An 18,777-nucleotide genomic window follows, 5' to 3' on the forward strand; every position below is an offset into this window, starting at 1 on the left:
AAATAATATTTAGCTTTCCAATCCATGAACATATCATCTCACCTACTGAATTTTTTTTTAATTTCTTTCAGTAATTTTCAGTTGCTTTGTGTTTATTGGCCTTGTATCTTGCAAACTTGCTAAACACATGTACTATTTCTATTAAGGTTTTTTTCTTAGATTCTTTTGGATTTTCTATGTGGATGAACATATTATCTGCAAGTAAAGACAGTTTTATTGCTTCTTTTCCAATATTTGTATCTTTTATTTCTTTATCTTGTCCTATGGAACTGAATGGCACCTCCAATACAATGTTGAATAGGAGTGTTGAGAATGGGCAATCTTTTCTTTTTCCCGCATTTTCTAAAGGAAAGCTTTCAGTTTCCTGCCCCTCCCTGTGGTATCTGGCCCCTGCTGTGTATCAGTGCAGGATCTTTGCCCAACCAGGTTTCCTGCTCCTCCCCTAGGGAAAGATGCTTCTCCCTCCTCTTCTCTCTGGCATTGCACCTTTTCCTGGAATCAGAGGGTTTGCTGGACCTCTTCTGGGGGTAGACTGTTGTTGCTAGTTACTATAGGTGCAGAGTTTGTTGGGAGAGCCTGGGGGATTAGGGACAGACAGCTTTTGCTTCTGTCCCTCTCTGAGAAGAGGTTATTTTTGCCTCCTGGGACTTTGCCAGGCAGGAGGGTGTCCTGCCCCCTTCCCAGGGACTTAGGTGTTGCTTCCTATGCAAAAAGCCCAGGGAAGTAGGTAGGTAGGGTTTTATTGCCTGTTTTCCAACAAAGGGGTCTTTCTCAGGTTTTCTCCTCACTGCAGCCTTTCATGAGCACTCCACAGAAACGAACTTGTGAGTGGGAGTGGACACTTCTTGTGCCTGGGCTTCAGAAGAATTCTGAACTTGTGTGGCAGTCCACATTTGGCCTTTAAGAAGTCCTTAAAATTTTAGCTGATTCCTTCAATTACACTATTTGCATCCTAACTTTTCTTTAAAGTTTAACCACCTAGTTGTACCTTTCTAAACAATATAATGTAGTTGTGCTGGGTTTTGAACCTTATATAAATGGAATCATGCCATATATATGTTGTTTTATGTCTGGTTTCTTTTGCTGAGTATTTGTTTTTAATACTGAGCCATGATTTTGTGGTTAGTTATTTTTTGTTCATTTTCATTGTTTTACAGTGTTTCATTATACGAGTCTACCACAGTTTGTCTATATATTATTTGTATGGTTTCCAGATTTTAGCTGCTACGAATAGCTAGTATAAGTATCTTGAGTGCCCTCCTCCTGCCAGCAGCACTGTCATCTCCTGGGAGCTCATTAGGCATTCATACTCGTGGGCACTACCTTAGACCTACTAAGCTGGAAACTGTAAGGGCAGGGCCTGCAATGTGTGTGTGTGTGTGTGTGTGTGTGTGTGTGTGTGTGTTTAAGACAGAGTCTCACTCTGTCGCTCAGGCTGGAGTGTAGTGGCGCAATCTCGGCTCGCTGCAACCTCTACCTCCTGGGTTCAAGCAGTTCTCTGCTTCAGCTTCCCAAATAGCTGGGATTACAGGCACCTGCCACCAGACCCGGCTAATTTTTGTATTTTTAGTAGAGACAGGGTTTCACCATCTTGGCCAGGCTGGTCTTGAACTCCAGCTAATTTTTGTATTTTTAGTAGAGACAGGGTTTCACCATCTTGGCCAGGCTGGTCTTGAACTCCTGACCTCGTGATCAACCCACCTTGGCCTCCCAAAGTGCTGGGATTACAGGCGTGAGCCACCATGCCCGGGTGCAATTTGTGTTTTAACAATCCCTCAGAGTGATTACTACACATGCTAAAGTTTGAGAAACACTCCTGCAGCAGGTATAACTAGGAGTGGAACTGTTGGGGCACAGGGATGGGTAGATAATGGCAAACTGTTTCCTAAGTGATTGTACCAATTTATACCTTTACCAATGATACAGGAAACATCTTGGATATCTTCAGAGTTTATAATGGTAATTCTTCTCCACCGCCCCCCCCCCATCCTTTTTGGTTTTAATATATGACTTTATCTGTAAAATTAAAAATTAGGTCATTGGTCAATGAAATCTGAAAGTCTAGAAGTGACTGGTCTAAAGAAAATGTCTTTGAATGCAGTGAGTATGTCATCATCTTTGCTCTCGTTTAAATGCCTAGCACGGTGTTAAGCACATAGAAAATTATGTACATATCTGTCAAACTGAATTTGAAAATATCAATTTTTTTCTGTTTTAAGCAGTTTCTCCATCTTATTTTTTAAAAATCTTAAGACCTAAAATTTATTAAAATAATCTAGCAATGCTTTTTGAAAAATCACCATATACTTTTTTTTTTTTTTTTTAGCTTTTATCTCTTCTTTTTGAAGACTTGTTCAAAAAATTTAATTCTGAAATGAAAAAGATTGCCGACCAGGTGATTCCTAAGCAAAGAGCAGCCCAGTTTGATGTTGTCAAACACATGCGCCAAGACCAGATCACCAATGGCATGGTGAATGCTATTTCTACCGTAAGTCTTCAGTCACTCCTTTAGGAGTTTGTAATTTATTTGTAAACCTATTCAATAGAACAGAAACTTAAAGCACTTTGAGAATCCAGGTGAAATATATATATCAAAATGAATGTTTACAAAGCGCAAATTTCTACTTTGAAAGAAAGTCTGAAGTGTTTATTACTATAACTTTCCTGCCAAATTATAGTTGCTGTTACATGAGGCAATAAGAAAATAGATACTCTTATATAGAGGAAAAATCTTCATTGAACTGTTAATAACCATTCTTTTAAAGAATACTTTCCCCTATTTTATTCTGTAGTAAAATTGACGCATTTCAGGCAGGTTTATTAATTATCAACCTTTTGTCCAAAATAATACAAAATGTTTCATTTCACAGGAGGTTTATATTCTTCAAAGACCTATCAGCTGTTCCTCACATAAGCAATGAATTCAGTTCTGGATGAATTCAGTTCTCGGCAGCTGCTATGTAGTCAGGGTCTCAGGCTATTCATAAAAGGTTATCAGATGGGTTTTTGCTTCCTTTCTTAAAGCATAACAACTATAGGTCTATCTGATGAAGTCTGGTTCATGTTTTGCATGCCAGACATAAAATTAGTTTTATGGATGAGATTTTGCCCCAACAAAGCATAGTATCATCTACCGTGTTGATTCCCTTAATGATGAAAGAATTAGTGCAAACTTGCTTCAATACTTGACTTTAGAACTTTATAGTGGGTCTATGTGAGTGGCCCATACAGTGACAGCTACATCTAAATTTGAGGAGAACCAGGCCTTTGTCCCTATTTAGGCACATAAACTCTAGTGGCCCAAACTTGTCTGAGGTGGATCCCTGAATATTTGAAGAGAATCTTCCAAAGAATGCTTGAACAAACTTCTGTTAGAATTACTTTTCCTTGCTTCCTCACCCATGATTTTCAGGTCAAAAGAGCTATTTTGAGTAGTTCTTTTGCCCCTAAAGAAAACTGCTTTACCTCCCTGATAGAACTGCTTATTACAAAAATCAGTAGCAGGCCTAGTTACAGGTGTGCCCCACTCTAGGCAACAGAAAAAGATCGACCTTTAAAATTCTTAATGTTGCTATTAGCAGAATGCTTTTACCAAATACATTTTTCTCAAAGGAGCATTTTTAGACCTCTTGTCTGTTTCTCGTCTCTCCCTTTTGTAATACTCCTACAGAATACAAGAACAAATTCTCTTGCTGAACATCTTGGCTTCACTCCCATCTACTTGCTGCTTGCCAACAGCTGCTGCCTTATTTTAGCTGTGTGCTGAATACTTATTTACCTTATTTACTCTTACTCTGGGCATAAGTCAGTTTACTAGATTCATTCTGCCTCCAAGGATAAAAGGAGTTAATGAAATAAGTAATAATATGAGAGGTTCATTTGTGGGATATATATGGTTGCTCTGTTTCTTTGCCTTATAATAGGGTTTCTTAGAGTTTAGCTCTTTCCCACGTTTCAGAAACTCAAGGTTCCAAAGTGATCGATCTTCACTATAACAGTGAGCAAACTGTAATTTGTGAGGGAGCTCCCCCAAAGTTACATATTTTAATGCAAACAGATCATCTAATCTTTTCCTGAAGCCTTAGCAGTTTTTCTGCTACAAGGGTTTTTAACCTGGGATCCACAAGAGTCCAAAAATGAATATAAAATTTTTGTTCTTGTTTCTATGTGCATTTTTCTCAAGAGAACATTCCTAGCTTTTATTGGGTCCTCTGAGGAGGAATGAAGAACCATGGCAGGTGCAGTTTTTCTCTTTAGAATTGTGAACAAATCTTATTGTCTGCTTTGCTCTTTTTTTTTTTTTTTGGACAGCGTCTTACTTCGAGGCTGGAGTACAGTGGTGCAATCTCAGCTCCCTGCAGCCCCTGCCTTTTGGGCTCAAGTGATCCTCCCACATAGCTACAAATACAGACGTGCACCACCACGCCCAGTTAGTTTTTGTATTCTTAGTAGAGATGAGGTTTTGCCACGTTGGCAGGCTGGTCTCGAACTCCTGACCTGAGGTGATCCACCCACCTCGGCCTCCCAAAGTGCTGGAATTATAGGCGTGAGCCAACATACCCGGCCTGCTTTGCTTTTTTGATGAATACTGTTTTCTACTGTTAATTCATGTTACCATGAATTTAAATTTCAAAAATTTCTAATCTTAATCTTTATCCTTGAGAATATTTTTAATATATACAATTAATACAACTATAAAATATATTTAAAATAATACAACATATTTAATGCATAAGAAGATAAAGTAAATTTAATGTTCAAGATTTAGTTCATATGAATCTATTTTAATAATGACACAGTGGCCACAGAGAATATATGTTTCTTAATATGAATATATATACTATTTTTAGATTCCTTAAACCTTAATTAAGAAGCCTTCAGTTTGTTCATTATCCTAAGTAAATGATATCTGAGTTATTTTTCTGTTGCTACATTTTCCTGTTCTTAAGACTAACTTTGGAAAACATCCAAATAATAGCACATTCCAACATGAAATGATCTCTTTGAGCTTCATACTAGTTTTCCTTTAAACGTGTATAGAAATTGCTGGTGTTTTATCAGTTAGCTTATGACTTCCCATGGAAATCTCTGGTTGAACTGGCTCTTCATTATAGAATTAGTTCCTCAGAAGGTGAGTGCTCTGATGTGGTAAGGTTATGCGTCGAATAATTCTGAGATGGTTGCTAGACATAGTAATGTTCATTATCTTCCTAGAAAACCCCAGCAAGTGACTTGACTAAACTTTCATTTTAATTGTGACACTTTGATTTCTGAATATATGTCATGGTTCTAATTTCGTAAGCATGAAGCTCCTGTAATGAACTTCTTGGAGTGACCGCACGGTATCAGACAACATAGGATTGGGTTAGGAATAGTCTTATGTCTTTCATCTCCCTACAGGGAAATTGGTCTTTAAAGAGATTTAAAATGGACCGCCAGGGTGTAACCCAAGTGCTGTCTCGCTTGTCATATATATCCGCACTGGGCATGATGACAAGAATCTCTTCCCAGTTTGAAAAAACGAGAAAAGTGAGTGGTCCTCGCTCCCTCCAGCCATCTCAGTGGGGAATGCTGTGTCCTTCGGACACTCCTGAAGGAGAGGTAAGGAATCTGAGGAGTCTTGATGCTGTGTAAGAGGCAATACCTATGTCTGTGCATGGGGTGGGGTGGGGAGGTCTGCTTCTGTTCCCATCTCCAGGCCATATCCTTTCTTTGGTCTGTCATTTATCTGGCAAATAAATATTGACATGCTTGGAAGACTACATTAGTATCATTCTAAAACTAGGACCTGCAGAAGCATTTGATTCAGTGTGTTAGCTAAAAGTAATATAGTCCATGTTTCTCTTTATTATTTTAGTTTATCCCAAAATCAAAACATGCACAGAGGGGATAAGACTGTGAAGGCAGATTGAAAGACCTACCACCTCTCATGCTCATGAGGGGCTCTTTTTGAGCAGCTCCTTATTGTCCTTAGGTAGGCTCAGTCACAGCCAATTAGGAGTATACACTCCATGACCTAATGTGGATTTTGACTCACTTATATTGGAAACACAAGCAATTGCCTAAACATCAAGCCAGGGAGTTTACATGGGTTTACTTCTATAGCACCCGCTACTCCCTGTGTCACGGTCTTTTCTCCTTTGTGTTAACATTGTTAGTTTCACTTGATTCTATTCCTTTAAATTGTAAAATTCTGGAGGAAGGAAGGTTCACCATTGTATCTCAAGCTCCTAACATAGAGCCTTGGTTAAAGTACAGGCCCCATGAATATATGCTGAATTAATAATTACAACAAGTAAAAGATGTAGGGTCCAAAGTGTAGGAATTTATTATTTGGAAGAGATGAAAATAGGAGTCTGTATAGAGCTGCGATTTTTAGAAACTATTTAATTTATCTTAAACCATATGGAAATTGACACTAAAATTATCCAGTTTGTCAAATTTTGCATAATTTATATATCTTGAACTTTGAAACATTTCATTTCCCAGAGATTGCTTCAGCTAACTTCAAAAAAGTAGCTATTTTGTACATTACTGCAGCAGATGGTTCTAAGACCTGAAGATACAATCTTACAAGTCACCTGTCTTAAGTATTTTTTTCCTATTTGCTATATTCTGTCCTTTTTGGTATTTTTGTTTTAGAACTGTACCGGGTTGCATAGATGTTTAAAAAGATTTCTTTTCTTTTCATTTTGAAATAATTTTAGATGTACAAAAAAGTGATGAAACTGGTACAAAGATTTTCCACAGTATTTCATCTAGATTCGCAACTGTGAACATCTTATGTAACCATAGCACTGTTATCAGCCTCATGACATTGAACAATACTATAATCTATGGATCTTATTCAAATTTTGCCAGTTGTCCCACTGTTGTCTTTTTTCTGATCCAGAATCACACATTGTTTTTAGTTGTCATGTCTCCTTGTCTCTTTTCATCTGAAAGAGTTTTTCAGTCTGTCTTTATTTACCTTTCGTGACCAAGAAACTTAAGGGTACTGGCCAGTTATTTTATACAGTCTCTCATTTCAGGCCAGAAGTTTTATATTTTTATGTAGCTGCATTTATTAATGTTTTCCTTTACTTATTTTATACAATGTCATCATAATGACTGTAATGTTCCAATGTCTGGGAGTAATTCTTAATGTAATCAGTTTTGTTGGGCATTTATGATGCTGTCAACATTTACAATTACAAATAGTACTGTGCTGAGCATTTCTGTATCTAAATCTATTTTATATCCTTGCTTGTTATGAAGAGAAATTCCCCTGAGTTAAGGGATATATATATATTTTAAAGGCATTTGTGTGAATCACCACAGTATCCCCTACAAAGTTGTACTGCTTTGCATTGCTGCCAGCAAAGTAGTGAGCTATTTTCAGATGTAAACTGTACTTTGTATTACTAATGTTCATTCTTAGAAATGACTATCTTTTGTTTTTTAGGCATGTGGTTTGGTTAAAAACTTGGCCCTTATGACACACATCACAACTGATATGGAAGATGGACCCATTGTTAAATTAGCCAGTAACTTGGGAGTAGAAGATGTGAATTTATTATGTGGGGAAGAGCTCTCTTACCCAAATGTGTTTCTTGTCTTTCTTAACGGTGGGTATATTATAGAGACATGTTGGTCCTAGATAGTCTGTGAAGAGGGGGAGGGAATCCATTATTATCCTGGTATTTAAAGCACAGGTAGACTTTAATTCTGGGCCCAGGTTGACCTTCACTTAAAGGTAGAAAATACAATGATAACAGAAACAGTTACTTTGTTGGCTGGGTTATCCAAGGTTCTGAGAGGATATAGCTATCAGAGCTAAAGGGTAACTTTGCAGAAAGTGGCTGCTTTCTCCCCTTTTGCAGTTGCTGGCATATCCTTAGTGGAATAAGGTTCAACATGGTATCTTTAAGTACAAGTTAAATATTGGAGTCATTCTGCAAAAATTATCAGATCAACTCTTATAATGAATTGACTTTGTCTAGCCATCTGATAATCAATATGTCAGCAGCCTGTGGTAAGAGGATCCCTCTCCTTTGGCTCACACTCCAGTTACTTCTTTCATATACCTCTTCCCGTCTCCTTCAAAGTCTTCCAGAGACTTAGCAGCAAGTGTGCTCTCTTCCTTTCTGCTTTTGATTTGGTGCTGTGTGCCTGTTCTCTCCCTAGTATGCTCCATGAGCTTATCCCTTATCACTTGTCTGTTCTCTCTTCCTCTCCCCCTTCCTCTCATTCTAGGAGTCATTAACTCTTTTTTATATCGGCTGGTGAGGAAGGGGTCAGAGCCTCAGCAGGGCTGTTAACTGACTGCCTAGTTCATTGTATCCCAGAGGCTAACATTGAGTGAGCTTTTACTCTGCACTTTCACCCAGTGCCTCTTTGAATCCTCCCGCTAACCTTGGGAAGCAAAGTTCATTTTCCTCATTTCACAAATGTTGATTACAACAAGAAGCAGTTTAATAATAGCAGTTAGTAGGTGCTAGGCAGAATTCTCAGTACTTTAAATGATCAGCTCGTTTAATCTTTACTGCCAGCCTGTGGAAGTGATGGAGCCAGTGTTCAAACCCAGGTTGTTTGGACCCCAAGTTCATGCCCCAGCACTGTGCTGAAAGATGAGGAAAATGAAGCTGACTTTTCCAGTATTCCTCAGCCAGCATGTGGAAGGACTGGCCCTTAAGCATTCTTCCTTTGTTGCTTCCCTGCAACCTTGTGGACTGGCTGCAGGTGTTAATAATAGTATTTTCAAATAACTGCTTAGTGCTGATTACTATTTTTATTGGTTGGATATATTAAATCAGGTTGCATTTATTTTTTATTTCTGTCTTACCTGTTCTTTCTTTTTGCCTAGGTAACATCTTAGGTGTCATTCGAGACCACAAAAAGCTAGTGAATACATTTCGACTCATGAGAAGAGCAGGATATATCAATGAATTTGTTTCCATCTCAACAAATCTTACAGATCGATGTGTCTATATTTCTTCTGATGGGGGAAGGCTATGCAGGTATATATGCAGGTTACTAAAAAGAGTTTTTAAGAATCTCTTTATATTTGCTCTTGAAAGAAATAGACTTGTTTTTATTTTTGAAACTGTTTTAACCTCTTTCATTGTGAAGATAAATTTAATTCCATGAGCAAACACTTCATGAATATGCATATTAGGTACCGAGGATTCAGATTAATGGGAGACAGAGTCTGCCCTCAGAGAGCTCAGTCTGCCGGGAAAGGCAGAAAAAATGACTAATAACAATCAACTGTGGTAGTAGTTAATGCTAGCCACCATTTGTCATTTTAATGGAGACACTATATGTGTAAGGCTTTAACTTCTTCATTCAACCCTATGAGGTTGGATTATTCTTGTCATTTAAGAAATGAGGAAACTGAGGTTCAGTGAGGCTAAGTAACTTATTGAAAGCTAAAGAGTGGTGGAATCTGTTTTTTATTTGAAAGTCCTTAGGATTCGTTTGACGCATGATTTTGCCCACTATAGTCTGTTGCTACAAACTGAGCTTTAAAGGAGGAGTAGGATTGTGTTAACTTGGAGGTAGGTGGGGAGGAGAAAGGCTGAAAAAAGGCAAGAATGAAAACATGGAGGCATGAAGAAATAAAATAACACTAGACCCAATGGAAAAGTAGGTTCCTTTTATTCATTCAGTAAGTATTTATTAAGGGCCTATTATGCACAGGTACTATCTAGGAGCCGGAGGTACAGAGACGAATGTGACATGGTGTCTGGTTTGAGGGGATATGCAGAGACATCAGCTGAGGACATTGCCTTGTTTCACAAGCCTTTTCTAGCGTTACCGTAGTTATTCTGTGTATACCTCGGGTAGTGTTGAAGCACAAGGCAGTGAGCCAGCAGTAGCTGGAAGTCTGTCAGAGCTGGGAGAGTGACTGCATGCTTTCCTCCAGCATCCTTTCCTCCTTCATATGACACTACCTCATTTTCCTTTGAGGACTGCCTGTCCCCATTGGCAGGCTTCTTGGGATGGTCAGTCCAGCACCCTCTTCTCTTCAGCCAGGGGTTGGGCATATGACCCAAATGAGGTCAGTCAGATCCCCTCATCAGAGAATTTGAATCCCAGGTAAAATAAATCAAGGGAGGGAGGTGGTTGGACTTGATTCATTCTCCCAGTGCTACATGCAAGAGACTGCCTGTTAAACATTTTCTGGATTCTTGGAACTGCTCTCGTTCCTCTTCTTTCTGAGGCTGAGCATTTCACCTTTTTCTTTGATTCTTATCCTTCCATTAAATTATTATTTTTTTTTTTTTGAGACAGAGTCTCACTTTGTCACCCAGGCTGCAGTGCAGTGGTACGATCTTGAGTCACTGCAGCCTCCGCCTCCCAGGTTCAAGCGATTCTCATGTCTCAGCTCCCCACCCACCTCCCCAACCCAGTAGCTGGGATTACAGGCACACACCACTGCCCCTGGCTAATTTTTTGTATTATTAGTAGTGATGGGGTTTCACTGTGTTGGCCAGGCTGGTCTCGAACTCCTGGCCTCAAGTGATCCACCCACCTCAGCCTCCCAAAGTGCTGGGATTACAGGTGTGAGCCATCGTACCCAGCACCAGTAAATTCTTAATGCTTCCAGTAAACTTCATTTTTGCTTAAATTAGCCAGAATTTGTTTCTCTTCTTTGCAACCGAAGAATGGTTAGCTGATGATATACCTGTGTTTGAATCCTAACTTCCCACTTACTGAGTTGTGTGACTCTGAGTATACTACTTCAGTCTCTCAGCCTTGGTTTCCTTGGCTGTAAAATGGAAACAATAATGCCTGCCTAAGATTGTCCTGAGAACTAGTTGATAGAAGGTGTGGTAAGTGCTCAGTAGGGTGCCAGGCACACATTAGGTGCTTATTTATAACTTAATAACATGGTCCAGTTAAGGGCAGGAATAACAGTGACATTTTCTAGGTTACTCTTTTTTAGGATCTCATTACATCCAACATAATATATATTCAAAAATAAAACTCTTTTGTAGAAGCAGCTTTATAATGGCATAACAGATCTAGCAGGAAAAAATAGTAGAATGCGTTGAGTAACGTAAGGATAACTGAGGCAGCTAAATGTGATCCCCTCCCTCTCCTCCGCTGGTTTCTGTCTTCTCATCTGAGGCTTAACCTGAATCCACTGCAGCACTCAAATGAGGCATTAGTAGGCTCTGCTTCCCTACCAAGAAGGAGCCAGAATTTCGAGGTACTGTGGATTTCCATGAAAAGCTCACCCAGTTCATTTTTCAACAACTTGTGTTCCCCTTTTGTAATTGTGCAGCTCCTCTTCTTAACTGTTGAAAAGTGCTCATTAGTCCTCAAATAGTTATTTGGACTTTAGGGTAGAGCGCACAAGTGTCTGGTGGTTACTTGCTCCTCTCTGTAAGAGCTGCTTATCCAAATAGCAACAGCCCTTGACGTTTCAGTGCCGCATGCCATCCTTTGTGTCGGGGTTTCCTCATGGTGGCAAAGCCCTCCGAGGCAAGTCCCCACTGACAGTTACAGGTTAATCTGCCAGAATGCCTTCTCCACCTTCCACCCATTACGTCACTGAAAACCACAAAGTAAGAAAGCTTCATTCTCTGCCAACTTTTAGCCACTCTCTTTGGTAATGTGTAGCTTTAAGTATCTTGCTAACCTAGCTCAGTGATGTTTAGACTAAATCAAACTACTCTAAACATCTGGATATTCATCAGAACCTCACAACACAACGCCATTATTACCCTAGGTGACAGTGCTTCTTTGCCTGTTAACTCCATGAGTAGTATGCAAAATCTTTCCAATGTGAAATCGGGAAGTTTTTAGATTGATACATTACACCGTTTTTTAAAATATGGCATTAGAGGTTTTGTTTCCTTTTCAGACTTTGAGTATCATTTTTGTGTTGCCTTTTCATTCAAAACCAAATGTTTCCTAAGATACTTGCAGGAAGCACTGTGTGTGTGCATGAATATGTCCACACATACTCACATGTGCACATGGGCTTGGGTATGTATGTGTGTGTATGTGAGAGAGAGCATAGGCCCCTACACCATGCTCATCCATACAAAAATTACCTGGTGTCCTCAGCAATCCAGGAATAGGTTTGTTTGTATTTACATCTTCCCTCATCTCACTTTGGTAAACTAACTTGCCTGTGTAATTTTTCCCTGGAACTATTATTAATTTGGTTTGCTGTTTCCATTCTAGACCCTACATAATTGTCAAGAAACAGAAGCCAGCAGTCACAAATAAACATATGGAAGAGCTGGCCCAAGGGTACAGGTAAGTAGCCAAAAGTAAAACTTACCAATCTCCTTAATACCCACATACATGATTTAAGAAAAGTGTATTTTCATTTTAGTGTTTTAATTTCTTTCCACCAAATTACCAGCCTGTTAAAAACCTATTTTGCTCCATGTGAACTTGCTTGGACATTGTAAAATATTCATCAATTTAGATCATGAGGGTTACCTAGTCTTGATGTCAGTTAGTACACAAGTAAGTGTTTCTGGTAAGAAAAGGACTTACATCATATGTCAGTGTAGACACTGTGGGTCTCATTATGAGGTTTCTAAGGTCAGAATTTTTTTTTTTAAGAAGTGGGGACTAGGTTCACAAGAGTTACAGACAGACACTTTGCTGTTTTTATTTCAGCAATTTGTGGTTACTGTGTGAGCTAAGAATAACATGTTTCAGGTATCCCAATGTAATGATATTCTCTGGGAGAGAAAGGTGCTTTGGGCCTAAACGAAAGCCATTATCTCCTGTTATTATATAAAATACTGCAGAAAAATGCTTTTTAATGATGTCTCTTTCACCAATATTTTCCCAGGAATTTTGAAGATTTCTTACATGAGAGTCTGGTTGAATATTTAGATGTGAATGAAGAAAATGATTGTAACATTGCACTGTACGAACACACAATTAATAAGTAAGTAGGATCCATAGCAACCATAATTAAAACGTATTCTGACTATAGAAACTACCTTCTCTTTTACTGTCATCTTCAGTCCTTCTATCTTTTACTCTTTTGACAGGAACTGTTAGAAATATACAATCTTCTTTTTTTTTTTTTTTTGAACATGCAGGTTTGTTACATAGGTAAACGTGGGCCATGGTGGTTTGCTGTACCTATCAACCCATCACCTAGGTATTAAGCCCAGCATGCATTAGCTATTTATCTTGATGTTCTCTCTCCCCCAACCCCGTAACAGTCCCCCTGGTGTGTGTTGTTCCCCTCCCTGTGTCCATGTGTTCTCATTGTTCAGCTTCCACCTGTGAGTGAGAACATGCGGCTTTTGGTTTTCTGTTCCTGTGTTAGTTTGCTGAGGATGGCTTCCAGCTTCATCCATGTCCCTGCAAAGGACATGATCTCGTTCCTTTTTATGACTGAATAGTATTTCATGGTATATATGTATATTGTATATTTCTGTATGTACCATAAAGAAATATACAATTTTATAGCAGAGCATAACGCATTATTTATCCCAGTGAAGAGTATTACAAAGCAGCTAACAAGTCATCTTTAGATTTAATTATCCTTCCTATTCGTGTGACAGTTTATATATATACACACACACACTCATAGAAAGATATATCCATATATCCATATAGATAGATAACCATATATATATATGTATATAAAACCATATATATGTGTTTTTTTTTTTGAGACAAGGTCTTGCTGTGTCACCCTGAAGGAGTACAGTGGCACGACATAGCTCAGTGAAACTTAAAACTCCTGATCTCAAGTGATCCTCCCACTTCAGTCTCCTGAGTAGTTGGGATTACAGGCATGAGCCACCATGCCCAGCCTTAATATGTATTTTTTAAAAGGAGTTGCTTCTCTGATTTTAATACTTGATTACTGCCAAAGTTGAACTAATGAATCAAGCTGTATAAAAATATACTTACCTCTGTTAGAGATGATTTTTGTCCATGGACATCTGAATTCTTGTCAGTGCAGGAATTCTCTACATAGTCTGTTCAAAAACTCTAAGTTTATGTGCAGTATACACTTGAATTGGTAGTATGTTCACAATATTTCTTCTTGAACAATGATATTTTTAGAAGCATCTGTGTTCCATTTAGAGTACATTAAAGAACATCTATGTAACTTGCTGTCTGATGCATGTGACTGATGTACCACTTACCTGAAATTGGAATTCTGGCAGATATATTGCTAGAGAGTTTAATACTACCACCTAATAACTATTTATGTCTTCAATCAAGAATAAGTACTTTTCTGACCCAGTGTAATGGCTCACCCCTATAATCCCAGTGCTTTGGGAGACTGAGGCAGGAGAATCGCCTGAGGCCAAGAGTTTGAGACCAGCCTGGACAACATAGCAAGACCCTATGTCTAAAAATAAAAATAAAAAATTAGCTGGACACAGTGGCACACACCTGTAGTCCTAGCTACTTGGGAGGCTGAGGTGGAAGGATCACTTGAGCCCAGGAGTTATGGGTTACATTGAGCTATGATTGTGCCACTGCACTCCAGCCTGGGTAAGAACCTATCTCTTAAAACAGGAAAAAGAAAAACTTTTCTGTTTTCTGCTACCAAATGAAATATATTACTTTTTAAAAGATTATAATTTACCAGCCTGGGTGACATGGCAAGACCCCGTCTCTACAAAAAACTTAAAAATTAGCCAGGTGTGGTGATGACGCCTGTAGTCCCAGTAACTCAGGGGGCTGAGGCTAGAGGATTGCATGAGTCCAGGAGGTGGAGGCTCTGTGAGCCATGTTCATGCCACTGCACTCCAGCCTGGGTGAAAGCAAACCCTGTTGCCAATATATATATTGCAAATATATATATTTTTTGCACTTTGTAAATAGTGCTTTTTGGCAGAATTTTTCTTCCTTAAAGATGTGAATCTCTCAAAGTGCTATTTTATAACCCTCATTTCAAAATTGACTGAGGGCCAGGTGTGGTGGGTCACACCTATAATCCCAGCAATTTGGGAGGCTAAGGCATGAGGGTTGCTGGAGCTCAGGAGTTTGAGATCAACCTGGGCAACACAGTGAGACCTCATCTCTACTAAAAATAAAAAAAAGTTAGCCAAGTGTTGTGGTGTGCACCTATGATCCCAGCTACTTGGGAGGCTGAGGTGGAAGGATCACTTGAGCACAGTTTGAGGCTGCAGTGAGCTATACTTGGAACACCACTGCATTCCAGCTTGGGCAAGAGAGTGAGACCCTTACTCAAAAAAAATATAGATATAGATATGTATCCTGAGTATAAAAGAAAACTATTTTATAGTAGCCCCATAAATGACAGTTCCATCCTTGTATTACTCAAGCCAACAAAACTGTCTATTTCCGTCCTGACCCTTTTTCACTATATCGACATCAATCCCTAGCTCATCACATGAGCCTTCCAAATACATCTGGAATCTGAACTCTTTTTCACTACCTCAATCCATCACCTAGTCCAGGCCATTTGTATGTCTTACCTGGATTTTTGCAAAGGCCTCCTGACTATTTTGACACCTGTTCCCATATAGTCTTTTCCTAATAGAGCAGAGGGGGCATGTCCGTTCTCTTCTCAAATCCCTCAGGGGCTGTCGATCTCCCTCAGAAGTCCTTACAGAAGCCTTCCAGTTCCTGCACAATCTGCCCACTCCCATTTCTACCTCTCCCCACTCCCTGTTTCAACCACACTGGCCTCTTCTCCGAACACTCCAGGCGTGCCTCTGCCTTAGCACCTTTGCACTGGTTGCTTCCTCTGCCTGGAGCACTCTCTCACATACCTGCATGGCTCACTGCTTCACCTCCTCCAGGTCTTCACTTAGGTGTCACCTTCTCGTGAGATTTTTCTGACCACTCTAGTGAAAGTAGAAACCCTTATCTCTATCCACTCCTCTTTACTACTTTTTTTTTTACTTCTTGTGCCTATTACCATAGAGTAAAATTGGTATTTTACTGATGTATCTATGTATTGTCTATCTCCCCTCACTTAGAAGCTTCACGAAGGCAGGGATTTTCATCTGGTTTTTCATTGATGTAAATGAATATAACTCTCAGCATTACCCAATTACCAAGCTATTCCATACGTCAAATTAATTTCATTTAAAAAATCTAGAAGTTTTTGTATTATTTAATTCATACTTATGTTTTTTAAAATATAGAAATGCATGAAGTACAAAGAATGAATCCCCTTCCTTTCCCATCCCACCAGACTCTACCCTCCAGAAGTTGCTGATGCTAATAATTTCTTATGTACTATTCTAGATTTTTTTTCTGAGTACACACATACACACGATTCCACACAATGTGTGTGTATAAAACAGTGATAACATTTCCAGTGCCTTGATTTTGAAACTTAACCAGTATACTCTGGACATTTTCCATATTAGTATATATATTTATATACATGTATATTTGTATACACAGTCATATGTCACTTAATGATGGGGATGCGTTCTGAGAAGTTTGTTGTCAGGTGATTTCATTATGTGAATATCGTAGTGTACTTAAACAAACCTAGATGGTGTCTGTCACCCACTGTCACCTACTACACACACAGACTGTATGCTAAAGCCTATTGCTTCTAGACTACAAACCTGTACAGCATATTACTCTACTGAACATTGTAGGCAGTTGTAGCACAATGGTAAGTATTTGTGTATCAAAACATATCTAAACAAAGAAAAGGTATAGTAAAAATGCAGTATTATAATCGCTTGGAACCACCACCATTTATGCAGTCTGTTGTTGACCAAAATGTTATGTGGTGTGTGACTGTATACATATATATATATTTTTAATTGCCGTTTGTTATTACATTATCTACCTACACACATTTAGTTTATTAACTGGTTTCCTACTGTTGAATATTTAGGTAGTTTCCAATTTTTCTACCATTATAAACAACAGGTTATTTAGTTTTCATTCGAACTAAATTTAAATGCTTTATACACAGTGAATAAGAAATCTCGGCTGAGTGCAGTGGCTCACGCCTGTAATCCCAATACTTTGGGAGGCCAAGGCAGGCAGATCACCAGAGGTTGGGAGTTTGAGACCAACCTGACCAACATGGAGAAACCCTGTCTCTACTAAAAATACAAAATTAGCTGGGTGTGGTGGCGCATGTCTGTAATCCCAGCTACTCCGGAGGCTAAAGTGGGAGAATCACTTGAACCCGGGAGGCGGAGGTTGCATTGAGCCAAGATCGCACCATTGCACTCCAGCCTGGGCAGCAAGAGCGAAAATCCGCCTCAAAAAGAAAGAAAGAAAGAAAGAAATCTCCCAATTCCTGTACAGTTTCTAAACTGATGATTTTAAAGAGAATAATTTTTTTTTTTTGTAAAGTCAGAATCTAGAGTGTTTGGACTTCCAGTAATTATTAGATACTATATGAGTTTATGTATGTTGTCACCATAAAAGAAAAAAACTTCAGATGTTTCTTTTCATTTTTCAACTCAATCCAATGTTAATATCTGAAAAAGTGGTTTTTTACTTAGATGGAAAATGTCAACTTGGCCAATATTTAAACAAAGCAGTATATTTAAAAGAAAATCTGTTTTCTTCTAGACTATAAAATGTAGCTATAAGCTGATGTTCTTTAAAGAAAAAAGCAAAACAAAACCTAGAGTATTTTCCCTTCCTGCTTAACAAAGGAAGTCTTTTCCCTTCCTGCTTGTCTGAGAGGATTGGGGTTCTGCTAGGTCATAAGGTGAAAACAGTACTCTTCAAACCAAGAACCACATGGAAGGCACTTTCTCTCACCAAACTAGGGACATAATTTAATACATGTGTTTTGGGAAAAAAAAATTAGGTTAATAACTGGATAAGTGGGAGATCTTTTACCAGGTACATTCCATTGATGGGCTGGGACGTGGTTTCTTGGACATCACTTCAGTCCATAGGTGCTGTAAACCACTGAAATTCTTAAGGTTACACTTCACAAACGCTTGAGGGAAAAATAGTGGGTCCACAGAGATCACAGATCCTGGATGACACATCTGGTACTTTCCACAAATACCTATAATTAATCTGGGTACTCTTTCCTATTAACACATCTGAGTAGCTTCATCATTTGGCCAAAAAACTGAATTTTCTGCAGAAATATATTATGAAAGTAACCAAGATTCTGACATCTACTAGGTAAAATTTTACTTTGTGTCCAGTACTACCCATAGCAGAGCTGTCCAGTAAAATAAAATGCAAGCCACCTATATAACCTCAAACTTTCTAATAGCCACATTAAAAAGGTAAAAAGAAACTGGTAAAATTATTTTAAATAATAGTTTTATTTGTCAACATATCCAAAATATTATATCAACAGGTAATTAATATAAAACTAATGAGCTATTTTACACTTTTTTCCTACTATAAGTCCTCAAAATCTGGTGTGCACTTACAGCACATTTCAATTTGGATGCCAATTTTTTATCAGAAATACTAGATCTCATTTCATAACATTTACACTTTTAGAAGATTCATAAATGTGAGTTGTTCCAAGATAAAAGATTTTATATAACTGAACTGAGTTACTTAAATTTCAATTTGAGTTTTAAAATTTAAAGTAATTAAGTAAAATTTAAAAATTCAGTTTCTCAGTCACACTAGCCCGGCATTTCAAGTGCTCAGTAGCCACAGTTATCTAGTGTCTAGTGGCTGTGGTATTGGTCCCTGTTGGTCTATAGTAACTATTCTTTTTTTTCTTTTTTTCTTTTTTTTTTTTTTAGACAGAGTCTTGCTCTGTTGCCCAGGCTGGAGTGCAGTGGCAAGATCTCAGCTCACTGCGACCTCCGTCTCCTGGGTTCAAGCAATTCTCCTGCCTTAGCCTCCAGAGTA

General features: G+C 38.5%; 1 protein-coding gene across 2 annotated transcripts in view; it reads left to right on the forward strand.

Moving 5' to 3' along the window:
• The window catches only part of POLR3B (RNA polymerase III subunit B), a 150,334-nt gene that overhangs the window by 67,958 nt on the left and 63,599 nt on the right, over positions 1 to 18,777 (forward strand). For both annotated transcript variants that reach the window (XM_003832543.7, XM_003832544.4), the window contains exons 13-18: positions 2,327 to 2,488; positions 5,401 to 5,601; positions 7,445 to 7,607; positions 8,846 to 8,999; positions 12,181 to 12,255; positions 12,806 to 12,904. In XM_003832543.7, coding sequence (XP_003832591.1) covers positions 2,327 to 2,488; positions 5,401 to 5,601; positions 7,445 to 7,607; positions 8,846 to 8,999; positions 12,181 to 12,255; positions 12,806 to 12,904 — 854 coding nt within the window. The remainder of the gene's footprint in view (positions 1 to 2,326; positions 2,489 to 5,400; positions 5,602 to 7,444; positions 7,608 to 8,845; positions 9,000 to 12,180; positions 12,256 to 12,805; positions 12,905 to 18,777) is intronic.

The sequence above is a fragment of the Pan paniscus genome, chromosome 10 (assembly GCF_029289425.2).
Source record: "Pan paniscus chromosome 10, NHGRI_mPanPan1-v2.0_pri, whole genome shotgun sequence".
NCBI lineage: Eukaryota > Metazoa > Chordata > Mammalia > Primates > Hominidae > Pan > Pan paniscus.